The sequence below is a fragment of the Mustelus asterias genome, chromosome 11 (assembly GCF_964213995.1).
Source record: "Mustelus asterias chromosome 11, sMusAst1.hap1.1, whole genome shotgun sequence".
In the NCBI taxonomy this organism is placed as follows: Eukaryota; Metazoa; Chordata; class Chondrichthyes; order Carcharhiniformes; family Triakidae; genus Mustelus; species Mustelus asterias.
Window position 1 is genome coordinate 35,177,139 of NC_135811.1, and position 21,421 is coordinate 35,198,559.

General features: G+C 42.9%; 1 protein-coding gene across 5 annotated transcripts in view; it reads left to right on the top strand.

Moving 5' to 3' along the window:
* dock1 (dedicator of cytokinesis 1) overlaps positions 1 to 21,421 on the top strand; it is a 617,564-nt gene that overhangs the window by 156,132 nt on the left and 440,011 nt on the right. For all 5 annotated transcript variants that reach the window (XM_078223434.1, XM_078223435.1, XM_078223436.1 and 2 more), the window contains exons 14-19: positions 132 to 256; positions 553 to 651; positions 754 to 826; positions 3,880 to 3,983; positions 4,113 to 4,296; positions 16,716 to 16,813. In XM_078223434.1, the coding sequence (XP_078079560.1) occupies positions 132 to 256; positions 553 to 651; positions 754 to 826; positions 3,880 to 3,983; positions 4,113 to 4,296; positions 16,716 to 16,813 (683 nt within the window). The remainder of the gene's footprint in view (positions 1 to 131; positions 257 to 552; positions 652 to 753; positions 827 to 3,879; positions 3,984 to 4,112; positions 4,297 to 16,715; positions 16,814 to 21,421) is intronic.

Consider the following 21,421-nt stretch of genomic DNA (forward strand, 5'->3'; position numbering starts at 1 on the left):
ATTTATTTTCAAATGATCGTACCTCTATTTATAAATAATTTGACTGAGTGCAGAAAAAATATTTTTTCTTGTACCTACAGTGATAATAAAATAAATTGTTTAAGAATCTTTATCCTTATTTCCCCATCAAGGTGATGTTCGTAATGACATCTATGTTACACTGGTGCTAGGGGAGTTTGACAAGGGCAGTAAAACAACTTCCAAGAATGTGGAGGTCACAATGATGGTATATGATGAAGAAGGCAAGCGTTTGGAGGTATGACCACCACCAATGACACAACTGTGAGGCTGTTGTGCATGCAACAAATAATGTTTTCCAGAATTGGGTCTTGTATTTTTGTGCTATATTTTTGTTATTTAAGTTATTGCTTCAACTGTGGCTTTGTGTGAGTTATATCCTGAACATTGGAGATAGCTGAGCCCAAACTTCATGTAAATTTCCTCAGTCTTTCAAACACTTTGTTTTGTGGGTTCTTCAGTATTTTTTTAACTCTTTAAATGCATTATTACATTTTTAAGATCATATTGATGTTTGCTTCTTCTTTTTAAAAGAATGTAATTTTTCCTGGTGCGGAAGATGACGGTATCTCTGAATATAAATCTGTTATTTACTATCAAGTGAAGCAGCCCCGTTGGTTTGAGACAGTAAAGGTATGTCCTCTGAATATAAGCTTGAATTGCAAAAGTTAAAATAAACTCATGAGTGGTATTATTTTAGCCTTATTTTAAGGGTATATCGATATTACTTTGCAGGTGGCAATTCCTATTGAAGATGTAAATCGAAGCCATTTAAGGTTCACATTCCGACATCGATCGTCTCAAGATTGTAAGTACTTCAACTGATTTTAGGTTCATAAAATGCGTAAAATGATGAAGTTATTTGTCATGTTTACATTTGTTGATGAAGAATCTGCGCTTTTTAGGCATGTATTTTTAAAACTGTGACCGACTGTAATGATTGGGGTTTTTGCCATACTTATATTTGCAAAAGTTGACTTCCGTTGGTTCATGCTTCTTATGATCAGAAACTTGACCTTGTGCATTATGTATCTAGAATGTAGCATGGTCAAGATGAAAAAAATCATTTAGTGTTGGTGAGCATATATAAGCTCAACTCTTGATCTCTCCAAAATGGCAGAAAATAATAAGCTGATAGATCATGCAGTTCAGATTGAAAATTCAGTAATAGGTATATAGTAGGACACATGTAAATTCATTTAGTAGCAGATTTAGATAAGTTAAAGTTCTTTACTGAACAGTATCTCTTCCAAAACAATTTTTGATAATCAGTAGCAGCATTCTGTGCTAAAAAAATTATATTTGCTCTATGCATATTAGATATAAAGTGTTTTTGTGTAAAATGCTTGTCAGAGTTCACTATCGCATCTGGCCTGTGCAGTGATACTGCAAAAAATTAACAGGCGGCGAAGATTCTAGTCTCAGTTTTATATATGTATTTGTAATTGCCCAATTAATTGCCCAAGAGACGAAGTTGACTGCAGGCTTTCAGTGTAAGCTGATTGGAATTAAGATGGCCCCATTCAAACATCTATAATTTCCTGAGGTGATCATGTGTGTTCATTGTTGCCATTCTCAGCTTGTCTTGTCCATTTGCTGGCACACATTGCATGAAAGCAAGTATTTCTACTATTAGATGAAGGTTCTGAATACATTTCAAATATAAATGCAAGATAATGAAAATAAAAACCCTGTATGGGCATTTAGTATTTCAAAAGAAATTTGTTGTCTTTTTGAGAGATTCCTCCATCAAATTCATATCACATTTCCTCTATTTTATTATTTATATTATCAAAATTCGTTGGATTCTGGGGTAGTGCCGGCGGATTGGAAAACGGCTAATGTTACGCCGCAGTTTAAAAAAGGAAATAGACAAAAGGCGGGTAACTACAGGCCGGTTAGCTTAACGTCTGTAGTTGGGAAAATGCTGGAATCCATCATTAAAGAAGAAATAGCAGGCCATCTGGATAAGAATGGTACGATTAAGCAGACGCAGCATGGATTCATGAGGGGAAAGTCATGCTTGACGAACTTGTTGGATTTTTATGAAGATGTGACTGGTGCGTTTGACAGAGGGGAACCGGTGGATGCGGTGTTTTTGGATTTCCAAAAGGCGTTTGATAAGGTGCCTCACAAAAAGTTGCTGAAGAAGATTGGGTCTCACGGAGTTGGGGGTAGGGTGTTAGCGTGGATTGGGGATTGGCTATCCGACAGGAAGCAGAGAGTCGGAATAAATGGGTGCTTTTCTGGTTGGCAGATGGTAACTAGTGGCGTGCCGCAGGGATCGGTACTGGGGCCTCAACTATTTACCATTTATATAGACGATCTGGAGGAGGGGACTGAGTGTAGGGTAACAAAGTTTGCAGACGACACAAAGATAAGTGGAAAAATGAATCGTGTGGAGGGCGTAGAAGGTCTGCAGAGAGATTTGGACAGGCTGAGTGAGTGGGCGAGGATCTGGCAGATGGAGTATAACGTTAACAAATGCGAGGTTATTCACTTTGGAAGAAATAATAGCAAATTGGATTATTATCTAAATGGAAAGAAATTACAACATGCTGCTGTGCAGGGGGACCTGGGGGTCCTTGTGCATGAGACGCAAAAACCTAGTCTGCAGGTGCAACAGGTGATCAAGAAGGCAAATGGGATGTTGGCCTATATCGCAAGGGGGATAGAATATAAAAGCAGAGATGTCTTGCTGCATCTGTACAGGGCATTGGTGAGGCCGCAGCTGGAATACTGTGTGCAGTATTGGTCTCCTTATTTGCGGAAGGATATATTGGCCTTGGAGGGAGTGCAGAGAAGGTTCACCAGGTGGATACCAGAGGTGAGGGGTGTTCACTTAGAATCATAGAAACCCTACAGTGCAGAAGGAGGCCATTCGGCCCATCGAGTCTGCACCGACCACAATCCCACCCAGGCCCTACCCCCACATATTTACCCGCTAATCCCTCTAACCTACGCATCCCAGGACTCTAAGGGGCAATTTATAACCTGGCCAATCAACCTAACCCGCACATCTTTGGACTGTGGGAGGAAACCGGAGCACCCGGAGGAAACCCACGCAGACACGAGGAGAATGTGCAAACTCCACACAGACAGTGACCCGAGCCGGGAATCGAACCCGGGACCCTGAAGCTGTGAAGCAGCAGTGCTAACCACTGTGCTACCGTGCTACCGTGTTGATTATGAGGAGAGACTGAGCAGATTGGGTTTGTATTCGTTGGAATTTAGAAGGCTGAGGGGGGATCTTATAGAGACCTATAAGATAATGAAGGGGCTGGATAGGGTAGAGATGGAGAGATTCTTTCCACTTAGAAAGGAAGCTAGAACTAGAGGGCACAGCCTCAAAATAAAGGGGGGTCAGTTTAGGACAGAGTTGAGGAGGAACTTCTTCTCTCAGAGGGTGGTGAATCTCTGGAATTCTCTGCCCACTGAAGTGGTGGAGGCTACCTCGTTGAATATGTTTAAATCATGGATAGATGGATTCCTGATCGGTAAGGGAATTAGGGGTTATAGGGATCAGGCGGGTAAGTGGAACTGATCCACTTCAGATCAGCCATGATCTTATTGAATGGCGGGGCAGGCTCGAGGGGCTAGATGGCCTACTCCTGCTCCTATTTCTTATGTTCTTATGTTCTTATTTTAAATACTGCCTTTTTTCCTGACATTTCTAGTCCAATTCACACAGGTAAGTGCCATGCTTAGCACATTGCAGTTCTTCAGTTGCAAGATTTGTCATGTGTTTTGCAAATGTAGGCATGCGTTAACAGTTCACCTTTGGTCTAAAAAAGGTAATTACCGTGATGTTCCATGTTGAACAAGAATCATGTAAGACTCATTAAGACTTTCTTTGTTTAGCCAAAGACAAATCTGAGAAGATATTTGCAATGGCATTTGTGAAACTGATGAGGTATGATGGAACAACGCTAAGAGATGGAGAGCATGACCTAATTGTATACAAGGTATGTTTGTATATAATGGTTTGTATATAATGGTTTTCAGCACAACTGAAGAAGGGTTATCTGCTAACTGCTTTTCATATATATATTGAAGTGTAACACATTATGAGTCTAAGATTTTTTTCTGTGCAGTGGGATGCCAAAAAACTGGAAGATGCATCACCATACTTAAATTTGCCAGCAACTAAACCGATGCTTGAGGAGAAAGGCTACACGATGTCTGGGAAAAATATGCACAGTTTTGGAAACTTTGCCATCAGCAAAGATTCGTTTCAAATTTCTACTTTGGTCTGTTCAACAAAACTCACACAGAATGGTAAGATATTGAAAAGAGCAATTTTAATTGTGCTGTTCAGTTTGGAAAGTGGTAATTTCTTAACTAGATCATGCTTATTATTCATTTTCAGCATTTTGAATTTTATCTACTAACCTTGTTTTAACATTTGAATCTTTTGGTTATCTTGCTTGCATTTTTTTTACAAAAATAAATCACTAAGATTGTTAATGAATGATAGGAACATTGAATGTGGAACCAACGAGAACGCAAATTTTTTCAAAACTTCACTGAGTTTAGAGGCAGATTTCCAGACCCTGCTGATGTTTTTCTGGTTCTGTTTAATTTTCTCTGAATATGTCAAACCATTCGTTGGGCCTCTGACGCAAATCTTTGTCTCGTCACTGGACGCAGGTGAGGTCCCAGAGGATTGGAGGATAGCCAATGTGGTCCCGTTATTTAAGAAGGGTAGGAAGGATAACCCGGGTAATTATAGGCCGGTGAGCTTGACGTCCGTGGTGGGGAAGTTGTTGGAGAAGATTCTTAGAGATAGGATGTATGCGCATTTAGAAAGGAATAAACTCATTAACGATAGTCAGCATGGTTTTGTGAGAGGGAGGTCATGCCTCACTAACCTGGTGGTGTTTTTTGAAGAAGTGACCAAAATGGTTGACGAAGGAAGGGCCGTGGATGTTGTCTATATGGACTTTAGTAAAGCGTTTGACAAAGTCCCTCATGGTAGGCTAGTGAAAAAGATTGGATCTCATGGGATAAAGGGGGAGGTGGCTAGATGGGTGGAGAACTGGCTTGGTCATAGAAGACAGAGGGTGGTAGTGGAAGGGTCTTTTTCCGGCTGGAGGCCTGTGACTAGTGGTGTACCGCAGGGCTCTGTATTGGGATCTCTGCTGTTTGTGATTTATATAAATGATCTGGAAGAAGGAGTAACTGGGGTGATCAGTAAGTTTGCGGACGACACAAAACTGGCAGGACTTGCAGATAGTGAGGAACATTGTCAGAGGCTACAGAAGGATATAGATAGGCTGGAAATTTGGGCAAGGAAATGGCAGATGGAGTTCAATCCTGATAAATGCGAAGTGATGCATTTTGGTGGGAATAATGTAGGGAGGAGCTACACGATAAATGGAAGAACCATAAAGGGTGTAGAGACGCAGAGGGACCTGGGTGTGCAAGTCCACAGATCTTTGAAGGTGACGTCACAGGTGGAGAAGGTGGTGAAGAAGGCATATGGCATGCTTGCCTTTATAGGACGGGGCATAGAGTATAAAAGTTGGGGTCTGATGTTGCAGATGTATAGAACGTTGGTTCGGCCGCATTTGGAATACTGCGTCCAGTTCTGGTCGCCACACTACCAGAAGGACGTGGAGGCTTTGGAGAGAGTACAGAGGAGGTATACCAGGATGTTGCCTGGTATGGAGGGGCTTGGTTATGAGAGAGATGGGGAAACTGGGGTTGTTCTCCTTGGAATGACGGAGGATGAGGGGAGACTTAATAGAGGTGTATAAAATTATGAAAGGCATAGATAGGGTGAACGGTGGGAAGCTTTTCTCCGGGTCGGTGGTGACGTTCACGAGGGGTCATAGGTTCAAGGTGAAGGGGGGGAGGTTTAACACAGATATCAGAAGGACATAATTTACGCAGAGGGTCGTGGGGGCCTGGAATGTGTTGCCGGGCAAGGTGGTGGAGGCGGACACACTGGGAACGTTTAAGACGTATCTAGACAGCCATATGAACGGAGTGGGAATGGAGGGATACAAAAGAGTGATCTAGTTTGGACCAGGGAGCGGCGCGGGCTAATTGTTCTTTGTTTCTCGTTTCAAGGCTTCATTCTATGATCATCTTGCTGGTGCCAGTACAGAGCGAGACTGCGGATAGTTGGGAACCTGTCTCGGGGGCAGGGAATTCATATGGTGTTCGTGGAAGTGGAAATGAATAGGGTTGGGAAGCATTTTCCGATCAGGGCCAGTGTGATCTCCTGGACTCGTTTCGATCGCCTCAGGGGGTCGGAGAGGAATTTCCCAGATTTTCTTTTCCCCATATTGGCCCTGGGGTTTTCACTCTGGGTTTTCGCCTCTCCCTGGAGATCACATGGTCTGGAATGGGGGGGTGGGGGTGAGTTAATAGGTTGTGATGAACAAAGCATCGTAGCTGTGAGGGACAGCTCGGTGGATAGGATATTAGTATGTAGATAGGCTGGAAAATTGGGCGGGGATCCTGGATTCAGGATTCAATCCTGGACCGGGGAGCGGCGCGGGCTTGGAGGGCCGAAGGGCCTGTTCCTGTGCTGTATTGTTCTTTGTTCATTCATAGAATCTTATAAACTTCACAGTGTAGAAGAAGACCATTCTAAGAGATCATCTGGCCTATTAAACCTATACCGACTCTCCCAAAGAGCATCCTATGTAGGCCCATCCCCCCCAAGGGCTCAAGTAGGTCATTTGAGCCATTCAATACGGTCATAGCTGATCTAATTGTAACCTCAACTCCTCATTCCAATAACCTTGCACCCCCTTGCTCATTACCAATCTAACTACCTCTGCCTTAGAAATATTCAAAGACTTGGCTTCTACCATCTTTTGAAAAAGAGAATTCTAAAGACTCTCACTCAGAGAAAAATAATCTCATCTCTGTCTTAAATGGACAACCCCTTATTTTTAAACAGTGACCCCGAGCTCTAGATTTTTCCCACAAGTGGAAATATCCTTTCCACATCCACTCTGTCAAGACCCCTCAGGATCTTGTATGTTTCAGTCAAGTCGCCTCTTATTCTTCTGAACTCCAGAGGATACAAGCCTAGCCTGTCCAACCTTTCCTCATAAAAAACATTCCTATGAAAGTCAAAGAGTCATCTGGACTCGAAAAATCAGCTCTTTTCTCTCCTTACAGATGCTGCCAGACCTGCTGAGATTTTCCAGCTTTTTCTTTTTTGGTCACCTATTCAACTCATCTGCCATCTCCTTCTTTTCCATAACCAATTCCCCAGACTCACTTTCTTTTGGACCAACCCTCACTTTGTTAACTCGTTTCAAAAAATATCCATATAAACTCTCACTAGCTGTCTTTATATTTCTAGCTGTCTCTCATGTATCAATTTTCCCTCCTTATTAATCTTTTAGTCGTTCTGATTTTTTGTATTCTGTGCAATCTTCTGACCTGCCACCCACCTTTGCATATTGATATGCCTTTTCATTAAGTTAGATGTTATCTTTAACTCTTTTAGTTAACCCTGGACGGTGGGTCCTCCCCTTGGAATTTTTTTTTCATTGTAATGTATCTGTTCTTTATATTCTGAAATATCTTCCCTTAAATATCTTCCACTCCCTTCTCTATAGATCTAACTCTTAACCTAATTTGCCTGGACTTTGACTAGGTCTGCTTTGATGCCCTCATATTTGCCCTTATTTTAGAATATAAAAGTCAATCATATTATGATCACCATTATCTAAAGACGCCTTCACTATGACGTCAGTAATTAGTCCTATCTCATTGCATAATTCCAGGTCGAGTATAGCATGCAGTCTGGTTGACGCCAAATTGTACTGTTCTAACAAATTACCCTGAAAACATTCTATGAACTCCTCATCCAGGCTATCTTTGCCCAACTGCTTTTTTTCAGTCAATATGTAGATTAAAATCTCTCATATTATCACTGTACCTTTCTGACAAGCTTCCAATATTACTTCCTTTATACTCTTTCAAACTGTGTGATTTCTGTTGGTGGGCACCACTCCCACAAGTGACTTCTTGACTTTATCAATTCTTATCTCTATCTGAACCGGTTCTATATCCAGGTTTCCTAAACTTGTGTCATCCCTCTTCATGTGTTCATTAATCAATAGACCCACCCCTCCAACTTTTTCTAACTTCCTCTCCTTCCTAAATGTCTTGTACCCATTCCTGACACTTCCCTTTGAAGGTGGCACAGTGGAGAGCATTGCTGCCTCACAGCGCCAGGGACCCGCGTTCGATTCCTGGTTTGGGTCACTGTCTGCACGTTCATAGAAATCATAGAAACCCTACAGTGCAGAAGGAGGCCATTCGGCCCATCAAGTCTGCACCGACCACAATCCCACCCAGGCCCTACCCCCACATATTTACCCGCTAATCTACACATCCCAGGACTCTAAGGGGCAATTTTTAACCTAGCTAATCAACCTAACCCGCACATCTTTGGACTGTGGGAGGAAACCGGAGCACCCGGAGGAAACCCACGCAGACACGAGGAGAATGTGCAAACTCCACACAGACAGTGACCCAAGCCGGGAATCGAACCCGGGACCCTGGAGCTGTGAAGCAGCAGTGCTAACCACTGTGCTACCGTGCCGCCCCATGTCTGCGTTAGTTTCCTCCAGGTGCTCTGGTTTCCTCCCACAGCCCAAAAGACATGCTGGTCAGGTGCATTGGTCATGCTAAATTCTCGCTCGGTATACCCAAACAGGCACCGGAGTGTGGTGACTAGTGGATTTTCACAATAACTTCATTGCAATATTAATATAAGCCTACTTGTGACACTAATAAATAAACTTAAACTAGTTACACGGCTTGCTAGAACAGTGGTCCCAGCATGGTTCATGTGTAGACTGTCCCAATGGTACAGATCCCACTTACCTACATTGGTGTCACTGTCTCACGAGCTGGAATGCACTTCTCCTATACCAGTCTTTCAGCCTGCCACGCATATATTTCCTGAATCTTATTTGCTCTATCTCAGTCTGCATGTGGCTCAGGTGATAATTGAGAGGTTTTGCTTCTTAATTTGGTGCTTAGCTCCATATTCTGAAGATGGAATGTCATTGTCCTGCCCATGCCGTTCATACCTCCATGTATCACTACAACTGGATCCTTCCCTTTGAGCAGATGCCCTGAAACCTTGCAACAGGCAGGCAACATAGCCATCTGGACTCTCTTTGCTGCAGAGAACTATGTTGGTCTCCCTTACTATACTGTCTACTACTATCAACTACATTTCTTTTTGGTCTTTCCACTTGAATGGCTTCCGGCATACAACCCCATGGTCGGTTAGTTCATCCATCCTACAGTCCCTTCTGTAATTGAAACATGCTCAGAAAACCACAAACCTGTTGGACAATTACAAAGGCTGAGGTTCCTGCCCTCTTGGTTCCTCTACCTGCTTCACTTGTAGTCATGTTCTCCTGTCTTGTCCCTGACCACTGACCAAATCAGAAAACCCTATCCTAAGGGATGTGACTGCTTCCTGGTTCAAGGCATCCAGGTTATTTCCCATCTCCCTCATGTGTTGCAGTGTCTGCAGTTCGGTCTCGATCTCATTGACTCTGAGCTGAAGCTCCTTGAGCCGCAGGCACTTATTGCACACGTGTTTGCTCTGTATTACACTGGCAACCTACATGCTACAGCTGTGACACATCACCTGCGCTGCTATCATTAATGTGTTTATTATTTTATTCAATTATTTTCTTGTTTTATATATTTTATTAGCCATACTGCCAGTTCCTGTACTATTTTAAAACTTAGGAATAGAATTGACCTTAAATACTTCGCAGATATTTACCAAACAGCCTTTACCTGTTGTGGGGTAAGAATCAATTCCTATTGGGTGAAAATGTTGGAAAAAACAAAAGCAAAGCAAAAGCAATCTCCTTCCCTTCCTAACCTAACTCTTCCCCCAATGGCAAACTCCGAGGTATCCATTGAGTAACAAACTGCACTGGTTTACTCGTTGCACGAAAGACCCTTGCATTTATCTAACTGAACTGTAGCTACAGAAATTGCATGAAACCAGTTAGCTAATAACTACTGTTAAAGCATAGCTGATGGTAAATGCCAAGTTGTTCAAATGCCAGAAGAGAAATTTAAAACAACTGCTTCTTGTTTGTTCTTTTTGCAATTTGTATAATGTGAGAGGTTTTGAAATCCAGAAATGATGTCCCCAGCTACTTGTGATGATTTGAGAGTAAAGTAAATGTTTATTAAGAAAGAGGGAAAAACAAAACAGAGTTACACTGAAACAGAACAATGGCTTCACACAGTCCCTATACTTTAAGACAATTCTGAATAATCTTAATTTAACCACCTTCATAACTAAGCTTTCCTGTATCTGTTTGGCAATACCTTATAGATTTGAAAATATATAAAAGTCCAGTAATTTTTACCATACAGTACCTTTAATTTCTCTTGGGGTGCCCTCTGAGATTAACAGGAGCTTTTTTATAATGTTGGGCTACATTCACACATGCAGGGATTTGACCAGCTATTTCAGCTGTCTGCTGAGATCTAAATCAGCTGCACACATCGGCTTCAGTATCTTCTTAAACATGTTCTTTCCTTTTGATCTCTCCATTGTCTCATCCAGTTTCTTCAATGCATTCCCCCACAATTGATTAACTTTATTTCTTTGCTTCAGCTTTTAGAATGGAAATGAGAAATAAACTCACTCCCTCCATAATTTACCTTTGACACCTTTTTGACTCTCCATATTTCTCCATTGAACCACAACACCCCATTCAAATCTATTCCTGTCCTGTACATCCTTATTAAATTACCTTATTTCATTACTAAAATAAACTGGCAGGAGATGGGAACTAAACTAAAATGACAAGTGGAATGGGATTCTGAAAGGATGTGGAGATGCCGGCGTTGGACTGGGGTAAGAACAAAGAAAATTACAGCACAGGAACAGGCCTTTCAGCCCTCCAAGCCTGTGCCGACCATGCTGCCCGACTGAACTAAAACCCCCTGCCCTTCAGGGGACCATATCCCTGTATTCCCATCCTGTGCATGTATTTGTCAAGACGCCCCTTAAAAGTCACTACCGTATCCACTTCCACTACCTCCCCCGGCAACGAGTTCCAGGCACCCACTACTCTCTGTGTAAAAAATATGCCGTGTACATCTCCTTTAAACGTTGCCCCTCGCACCTTAAACCTGTGCCCCCTAGTAATTGACTCTTCCACCCTGGGAAAAAGCTTCTGACTATCCACTCTGTCCATGCCTCTCATAATGTTGTAGATTTCTATCAGGTCGCCCCTCAACCTCCATCGTTCCAGTGAGAACAAACCAAGTTTCTCCAACCTCTCCTCAATAGCTAATGCCCTCCATACCAGGCAACATCCTGGTAAATCTTTTCTGTACCCTCTCCAAAGCCTCCACATCCTTCTGGTAGTGTGGCGACCAGAATTGAACACTATATTCCAAGTACGGCCAAACTAAGGTTCTATAAAGCTGCAACATGACTTGCCAATTTTTAAACTCAATGCCTCGGCCGATGAAGGCAAGCATGCCGTATGCCTTCTTGACTACCTTCTCCACCTGCATTGCCACTTTCAGTGACCTGTGTACCTGTACACCCAGATCCCTTTGCCCATCAATACTCCTAAGGATTCTGCCATTTACTGTATATTTCCTATCTGTATTAGACCTTCCAAAATGCATTACCTCACATTTGTCCGGATTAAACTCCATCTGCCATCTCTCTGCCCAAGTCTCCAACAGATCCATATCCTGCTGTATCCTCTGATGATATCTGCAAATCCACCAACCTTTGTGTCGTCCGCAAACTTACGAATCAAACCAGTTACATTTTCCTCCAAATCATTTATATATATTACAAACAGCAAAGGTCCCAGCACTGATCCCTGAGGAATGCCACTTGTCACAGCTCTCCATTCAGAAATGCACCCTTCCATTGCTACCCTACTTCGGAGTCTCCGAAAGCTCGTGCTGCCAAATAAACCTGTTGGACTTTAACCTGGTGTTGTGAGACTTCTTCTGAAAGGAGTCGGAGAAAGGGGAATCCAGGACAAGAACAAAAGACAGTAAGGGGAGTCAGAAAAGTGATAGGCAGAGAAATCAAGAGCCAGAATCAAACAAAGTGACAATAGTGGGAATGGAACAAGTAATGTTAACGAGACAAGTTTTAAGGCTTTGTGTCTTAATATGTGTTCGCAATAAAGTGGATTAATCAATTGCGCAAATAGATGTTCATGGGTCTGATGTAGTCGGGATTACGGAGACATGGCTGCAGGGTGACCAGGGATGGGAAATGCACCCAAAGAGGAAATGCTGGAAAATCTCAGCAGGTCTGGCAGCAACTGTAAAGAGAGAAAAGAGCTGACGTTTCGAATCCAGATGACCCTTTGTCAAAGCTGATGGGAAATGCACGTCCTTGGGTGTTCAGTATTTAGGAAGGACAGACAAAAAAGGAAAAGGGGTAGAGTTGCATTGCTGACTAAAGAGGAAATTAACGCAATAATGAGGAAAGATATTAGTCGATGTGGAATCTGTCTGGGTAGAGCTGAGAAACACTTGAAAACAAAGAACAAAGAAAATTATAGCACAGGAACAGGCCCTTTGGCCCTCCAAGCCTAGACCGACCATGCTGCCTGATTGAACTAAAACCCCCTCCTCTTCCGGGGACCATATCCCTCTATTCCCATCCTATTATGGATTTGTCAAGAAGCCGCTTGAAAGTCGCTATCATATCTGCTTCCACTACCTCGCCTGGTAGCGAGTTCCAGGCACCCACCACTTGCCTCGTACATCTCCTTTGAACCTTGTTCCTCGCAACTTAAACCTATGTCCCTGAGTAATTGACTCTTCCATCCTGGGGAAAATGCTTCTGACTATCCACTCTTTTCATGCCCCTCATAATCTTGTAGACTTGTATCAAGTCACCCCTCAACCTCCGTCATTCCAGTGAGAACAAACCAAGTTTCTCCAACCTCTCCTCATAGCTAATGCCCACCATACCAGGCAACATCCTGGTAAATCTTTTCTGTACATCTCTCGAAAGCGTCCACATCCTTCTGGTAGTGTGGAAAATATTACAATCTCTTTGGTTTCCGGGACGCGACTGAGCTATGCTCAATAGAGTATTTACCCTGCCTATGACTGGAAGAAAGTTACTCTACTTGCACAGTACTTTCCAGTTAGCACTAATTACAGACAAGAGTTTTTGGGAACATGATTAACATTTTAATTTTCACCAAACTCCCAGGTGTTCACTCAGTGCACACTTATTTGCAGTTTCACATTTTTGATTTGGCTGGAGTATTTTGCATTATAAGGGATTATTCAGTTTGTGTTACTGTTAATTTGGTAGCTGGAAACAAAACTTTGCTGTCTCTTCTGGCTATTGAACACTTGCATATTAATTCAACTGCCCAACATAAGAGTAGCATGTAATATTTGTTTGTGATAAAAGCAAAATATGGCACATGCTGGGAATTTAAAATAAAGAAGAACATGCTGGAAATACTTAGGAGACCAGGCAGTTTCTTTTGGGAGAGAAAATAAGAGTTAATATTTCTGTTCAGGATCATTTGTCAGAACTTCTGTGTGTTATGTGTTATTTTAATTCTTTCACAGGATGTAGTTGTTACTGGCTAGGTCAGCATTTGTTGCCCATCACTAATTATCCTTGTGGGCCACCTTCTTGACCTGCTACAGTCTGTCTAGTGTAGGTACACCGACAGTGTTGTTAGGAAGGGCAGCAGTGAAGGAACTGTCATGTAGTTCCAAGTCAGGGTGGCTTATGTCTGGGAGGTATCTACTGGTGGTATTTCCATGAATCTGCTGCTTTGTCCTTCTTGGTGGCAGAAGTTACAGGTTTAGAAGGTGCTGTCAAAGGAGCCTTTGTGAATTGCTGCAGCTCATCTTGAAAATGGTACGTGCTGTTGCCTCTGTGTATCAGTGCTGGACGAAGTGAATGTTTAAGGTGGTGGGTGAGGTGCCAATGAAGCAGGCAGTCCTGACCTGGATGGTATCAAGCTTTTTAAGTGTTGTTGGAGCTGCACTCATCCAAGCAAATATTTCATCACACTTCTAACTAGTGTCTAATGAAGATAGTCCAGCTTTGGGGTGTCAGGCATGGGTGGTTAGCACTGCTGCGTCATAGTGCCAGGGACCCGGGCTTGATTCCAGCCTCAGGTGACTGATGAAGTGGAGTTTGCATGTTCTGCCCATGTCTGCATGTGTTTCCTCTGGGTGCTCCGGTTTCCTCCCACAAATCCGAAGATGTGCAGGTTTGGTGGATTGGCCATGCTAAATTGCTCCTTAGTGTCCCAAGATGTGTAAGTTAGATGGATTAGCCATGGTGAATGTGTGGAGTTACTGGGATAGGGTGGGGGAGAGGGCCTGGGTAAGACACACTGTCAGGGAGTTGGTGCAGACTCGATGGGCCGAATGGCTTTCTTTCTGCACTGTAAGGATTCTATGATTTTAAAAGGAGGTGAGTTACTCACAGCAGAATTTCCAGCCTTTGACCTATTCTTATAGTCACAGTATTTGTATGGCTGCTTCGTTAAGTTTCTGGTCAATACTAACCCAAATGGTAGAACAGCCTGCCAGGAGTTATTTCCATGCCTAACAGAGGAAGTAAAACATTTTGATGGCAGCTGTGGAACAAGAAGGACACCTTCAGGAGATAAAGAAAGATTGGGGGGAAAAATCAATTTTTTGATTTTTCAATGTGAAAGTAAGCAAGTTTGTGGACTTCGGAAAAAATCTTAAATTAACATACTATCTATTAGCTGACTTGAAGTGTGAAGTTAGCACATCTTCCCTCTAATTATTATGTGGTTAAGACGTAATGTGTTAGCTTCTGTTTGAAAGTATGTCTGAAGTATGGATATAAACTTAATTTGGTGGCATAATGGTCCTTTTCTACCTTTGGAAACTTCAGAGCAATATTTAGATATCAGTAAATGCTTTGAGAATTATAAAAATAAACAATATTACAACTTATGATATTGATGCACAGAATATATCTCTCTTCTGATGTAAAACTTGGGATCAGTTTTACCATCAAATTCAGACTGATGGATTAAGGTCTCTTCTCTGACTAATGGCCCTTTATTAATTGAGCTTGCTGATCTTAATTCTGTGTCTCGTGGGCTTACGGCGCAAAGCTAACTATAATTGGGAATAAATTAGCAGTGCCATTCAGACAACCCTCAAGCTAGAAATTAGCAACATAAATGTTTCTTTAAACAGACACTAGCGGTCTATGTGGGTGATAGTAATTCTCCATATCTGCTTATGAGCCTCGGCTTGGCCTGATGCAGGTTCTCTAAAGAAGGTGAAGTTTCTAACTCAACTTTGTGGTATTAAAGCAAAATATAATTTCAAAATATTACAATTTCACACTAAGTAGATGTTATTTCAGCACTTGTTGCAGTCTTTCAACTTGTGTGTTGAACTTTGTTTTGATATCTTGAAGTAAGAATACGTTCAAAATCCCATTTTAACCTTTCAATTCCAAGGGTGGGATTTTCCGGCCGCGCTCTCCCCAAAGCTGGAAAACCTCGCCTGAGGTCAATGGACCTTTGCATGTTCCGTGTCCCACCCGCTATGGTTCCCATGGGATGTGGGTGTCGCTGGCTGGGCCAGCATTTAATGCCCATCCCTGGTTACCCTTGATAAGGTGTTGGTGAGCTGCCTTCTTGAAACACCGCAGTCCTCATAGAATCTCTACAGTGCAGAAGGAGGCCGTTCGGCCCATCGAGCCTGCACCAACAACAATCCCACTCAGGCCCTATCCCTGTAACCCCATGGTGTGGGTACACCCACAGTGCTGTTAGGGAGGGAGTACCAGGATGTTGACCCAGCTTAAATGAGACTTTTCTGGGAAATCTGAGAAGTATCTGTACTATCTACTGTCTTTGCTTTACTTCACAAAGACTAATTTATCGGGTAAATTTAATTCTACCCACCAACTACCCACTATGATCTTATTAAATGGCAGGGCAAGCTCAAAGGGCTCCATGGCCTATTCCTATTTCTTATGGTTGTATGGTCATCTCTTTTTTAAATGGGTGTCACCTATTTTTAAACAGTGACCCCTAGTTCTAGCTTTTCCCAAAAGAGGAAATATCCTCTCTACATCAACCCTATCAAGACCCCTCAGGATTTTGTATGTTTGCCTATCAAGACCCCTCAGGATCTTCTATGTTTCAATAAAGTCACCTCTTATTCTTCTAAAGTCCAGCACATACAAGCTTAGCCTGTCCAACTTTCCTCATAAGATAACCTGCCCGTTCCTGGTATTAGGTTAGTAAACCCAGTGTGAACTGCTAATGCATTTACATCCTTCCTTTAGTAAGGAGACCAATACTGTATACAGTATTCCAGATGCGGTCTCACAATCAAGTGTGGCGAGTAACACATGCCACCCTGTTGGTTTTGTTTTAATGGTTTAAGTTTAGTATTCGTTTACAACTCAGCCAAAGTAAATGTTGTCATGGGGGTTGGTGCGGGGGCATTATGAAATTTAAATTTTGTTGATTTTGTCTACAATAGACCATTGCGGATAAATTACTCATAACAGCCACATACAATGAAATACAATGATAAAATTAAGATGTCGCTGCTTACAGCAACTTTTGTGCTGTCTAATTGTTTGGGATTAGATTGACATTTTACTTATTGATCAGTAAGGAAGTTTTATATATCTGGTTTGTTTACAGTGGACCTCCTGGGACTTTTGAAATGGCGGTCAAACACAAATTTGCTGCAGCAGAACTTGAGACAGCTGATGAAAGTGGATGGAGAAGAGGTTGTTAAGGTAATTAGATTCCTTTAGATACTGATGCCAAAATCTGTGCAAGTCTGAAAAAGACTTCCTTGAACTCTGAAAATAACTTACAGTAACGGGAAGCTTTATCAAATATTGTTAAAGCCATCTATTACACTTGCAGGTGGATTTTAATTAAGGTGTCAAACTTGATTCAGTGGTAACACTTTTATTGTTAATCAGAAGATAGAGTGCCACTCTGTAGAGTTAAGCACATAATCCAAGATGACATTTCAGTGCAGCACTGTGAGAGTACAAATATATGAACATTCATATGAACAAGAAGCTAGAGTAGGCCCATCAGCCCCTCCAGTTTACTCCCATCATTTAATAAGATCATGGCTGATCTGGTAGTAACTTCAAATCTGTATTCCACTTATCCTGATAACCTGTCACTTGCTTACAAAGAATCTATCCATCTCTGCCTTAAAAATATTAAAAGATTGTGCTTCCACCACCTTTTCAGGAAGAGTGTTCCAAAGACTCACGGCCCTGTGAGAGAGAAAAAAATTAAGAAAGATAAAGTCATAGAGATATATGGCACGGAAGCAGATCCTTCGGTTCAACTCGTCCACGCCAACCAGTTTTCCTAAACTGAACTACTCTGATTTGTCTGCATTTGGCCCAAATCCCTCTAAACTTTCCTATTCAAGTACCTGTCCAAATGTATTTTAAATGTTGTAATTGAACCTGCGTCTACCACCTCCTCTGGCAGCTCATTCCATATACGCACCACCCTCTGTGTAAAAAAAGTTGTCCCTCAGGTCCCTTTTAAATCTTTCCCCTCTCACCTTAAATCTCCCCAACCCAGGGGAAAAGGCCTTGGCTTATTCATCTTATCTACGACCCTTATGATTTTATAAACCTATATGAGATCACCCCTCATCCTCCTATGCTTCAGGGAAAAAAGTCCCAGCCTATCCAGCCTCTCCTTATAATTCAAACCTTCCAGTCCCGGTAACATCCTTGTAAATCTTTTTTGCACCTTTTCCAGTTTAATAACATCCTTCCTAGAGCAAGGCAACCAGAATTATATGCAGTACTCCAAATGTGGCCTTACCAATGTCTTGTACAGTTGCAGCATAATGTCCCAACTCCTGTACTCAGTGCTCTGACCGATGAAGGCAAGTGTGCCCAATGGCTTCTTCTTCACTCTGTCTACCTTTGAACAAAGAAAATTACAGCACAGGAACTGGCCCTTCGGCCCTCCAAGCCTGCACCGACCATGCTGCCCGACTGAACTAAAATCCCCTACCCATCCGGAGACCACATCCCTTCATTCCCATCCTATTCGTGTATTTATCAAGATGCCCCTTAAAAACCACTATCGTATCTGCTTCTACTACCTCCCCCGGCAGAGTGTTCCAGGCACCCACCACCCTCTGTGTAAAAAAAACTTGCCTCGTACATCTCCTTTAAACCTTGCCCCTTGCACCTTAAACCTATGCCCCCTAGTAATTGACCCTTCCACCCTGGGGAAAGACTTGTAGACTTGTATCAGGTCGCCCCTCAACCTCCGTTGTTCCAGTGAGAACAAACCAAGTTTCTCCAACCTCTCCTCATAGCTAATGCCCTCCATGCCAGGCAACATGATGGTAAATCTTTTCTGTACCCTCTCCAAAGCCTCCACACCCTTCTGGTAGTATGGTGACCAGAATTGAACACTATATTTCAAGTGCGACCTAACTAAGGTTCTATAAAGCTGCAACATAACTTGCCAATTTTTAAACGCAGTGCCCTGGTCGATGAAGGCAAGCATGCCGTATGCCTTCTTGACCACCACCTCCACCTGCGTTGCCACTTTCAGTGACCTGTGTACCTGTACACCCAGATACCTCTGCCTATCAACACTCTAAAGGGTTCAGCCATTTACTGTATATTTCCTATTTTTATTAGACCTTCCAAAATGCATTACCTCACATTTATCCGAATTAAACTCCATCTGCCATCTCTCCCCTCAAGCCTCCAACCGATCTATACCCCGCTGTATCCTGTGATGGTCCTTACCGCTATCTGCAAATCCACCAATCTTTGTGTCGTCCACAAACTTACTAATCAAACCAGTTACATTTTCCTCCAAATCATTTATATATTACAAACAGCAAAAGGTCCCAGCACTGATCCCTGAGGAACACCACTTGTCACAGCACTCCATTCAGAAACGTACCTTCCACTGCTACCCTCTGTCTTCTATGACCGAGCAAATTCTGTATCCACCTTGCCAGCTCACCTCTGGTCCCATGCGACTTCACCTTCTGCATCAGTCTGCCATGAAGGACCTTGTCAAAGGCCTTACTGAAATCCATGTAGACAACATCCAATGCCCTCCCCTCATCAATCATCTTCATCACTTTCTCAAAAAACTCAATCAAGTTAGTGGAGCACGACCTCCCCTTCACAAAACCATGTTGTCTCTCACTAATACGTCGTCTTACTTTCAAGTGGGAGTAAATCCTATCTCGAAGAATCCTCTCCAGTAATTTCCCTACCACTGACATAAGGCTCACTGGCCTGTAATTACCTGGATTATTCTTGCTACCCTTCTTAAACAAAGGAACAACATTGGATATTCTCCAATCCTCTGGGACCTCTCCTGTAGCCGGTGAGGATACAATGATTTTCTCAAGGCCCCAGTGATTTCCTCCTTTGCCTCTTTCAGTATTCTGGGGTACATCCCATCAGGCCTTGGGGACTTGTCAATCTTAATGTTTCTCAAGAACCCCAATACCACCACCTCCTTGATCACATCATGACTCAAACTATCCACACACCCTTTCCCAGACTCACCATCCACCAAGTCCTCCTCTTTGGTGAATACTGACGCAAAGTAATGTACTAATTTAATAATTCACCCATTTCCTCTGGCTCCCTGCGTAGATTCCCTCCCCTGTCCTTGAGTGGGCCAACCCTCTCCCTGGCTACCCTCTTGCTCTTTATATATGTATAAAAAGCCTTGGGATTTTCCTTAAGCCTGCTGGCCAATGACTTTTCATGACCCCTTTTAGCCCTCCTCACTCCTTGCTTAAGTTTCTTTCTACTTTCCTTGTATTCCACAGTTCGTGTGTTCCCAGGCTCCTAGCTTTGACAAATGCTTCCTTTTTCTCTTTGACTAGGCTCACAATATCTCTCGTTATCCAAGGTTCCCAAAACTTGCCATACTTATCCTTCGTCCTTACAGGAATGTGCCAGTCCTGAATCCCTATCAACTTCCACTTGAAAGCCTCCCACATGCCAGATGTTGATTTGCCCTCAAATATCTGCCCCTAATCTATATTCTTCAGTTCCTGCTTAATATTGTTGGAATTAGCCTTCCTCCAATTTAGCACCTTAACGTGAGGACTACACTTATCTTTATCCATCAGTAGCTCAAAGCTTACTGAATTGTGGTCACTGTTCCCGAACTGCTCCCCTACTGAAATGTCGATCACTTGGCCGGTCTCATCCCCAATACCAGGTCCAGTACGGCCCATTCCCTGGTTGGACTATCTACATACTGTTTCAAGAAGCCCTCCTGGATGCTTCTTACAAACTGCCCCATCCACACCCCTAGCACTAAGTGAGTCCCAGTCAATATAAGGGAAGTTAAAATCTCCCACCACAACAGCCCTGCTACTTTTACACCATGCCAAAATCTGCCTACATATCAGTTCCTCCACCTCCCGCTGGCTGTTGGGCAGCCTATAGTAAACCCTCAACATTGTGACTACACTCTTCCTATTCCTGAGCTCTATCCATATTGCCTTGCTGTATTAATCCTTCGAGGTGTCCTCCCGCAGTACAGCTGTGAAATTCTCCTCAACCAGTAGTGCAACTCTCCCATCCCTTTTACATCCCCCCTATCCCGCCTGAACCATCTGTATCCTGGAACCTTAAGCTGTCAATCCTGTCCTTCCCTTAACCAGGTCTCTGTAATAGCAACAACATCATAGTTTCACCTACTAATCCAAGCTCTAAATTCATCTGCCTTACCTGTTATATTTCTCGCATTGAAACAAATGCACTTCAGCCCACCAGACCCTCTTTGATTAGCAACCACACCCTGCGTGCTCTTTCTCTGAGTCTTACTGGCCCTACTCTCTGGTTTCCCTTCAGTTAATTCATCTTTGCTTTGGTTCCCACCCCTCTGCCATGCTGGTTTAAATCCTCCTGCGTGACACTAGCAAAGCTCCTGGCCAGAATATTTATGCCCTTCCAATTTAGATGCAACCCGTCCTTCTTGTACAGGTCCCACCTGCTCTGGAAGAGACCTAATGGTCCAGATATCTGAAACCCTCCCTCCTACACCAGCTGTTTAGCCAAGTGTTGAGCTGTACTATCTTCCTATTTCTAGCCTCACTGGCACGTGGCACAGGGAGCAATCCTGAGATTACAACTCGAGAGGTCCTGCTTTTTAACTTTCTACCTAACTCCCTAAACTGCTGCAGCACCTCATCACTCTTCCTGCCTATGTCATGAGTACCAATATGTACCATGACCTCTGGCTGCTCACCTTCTCCCTTCAGAATGCTTTCTGCCTGTTCAGAGGCATCCTGGACCCATCTGCCTACACCTTGGGTGTGACCACGTCTCTAAAGCTTCTATCTGTGACGTTTTCAGCCA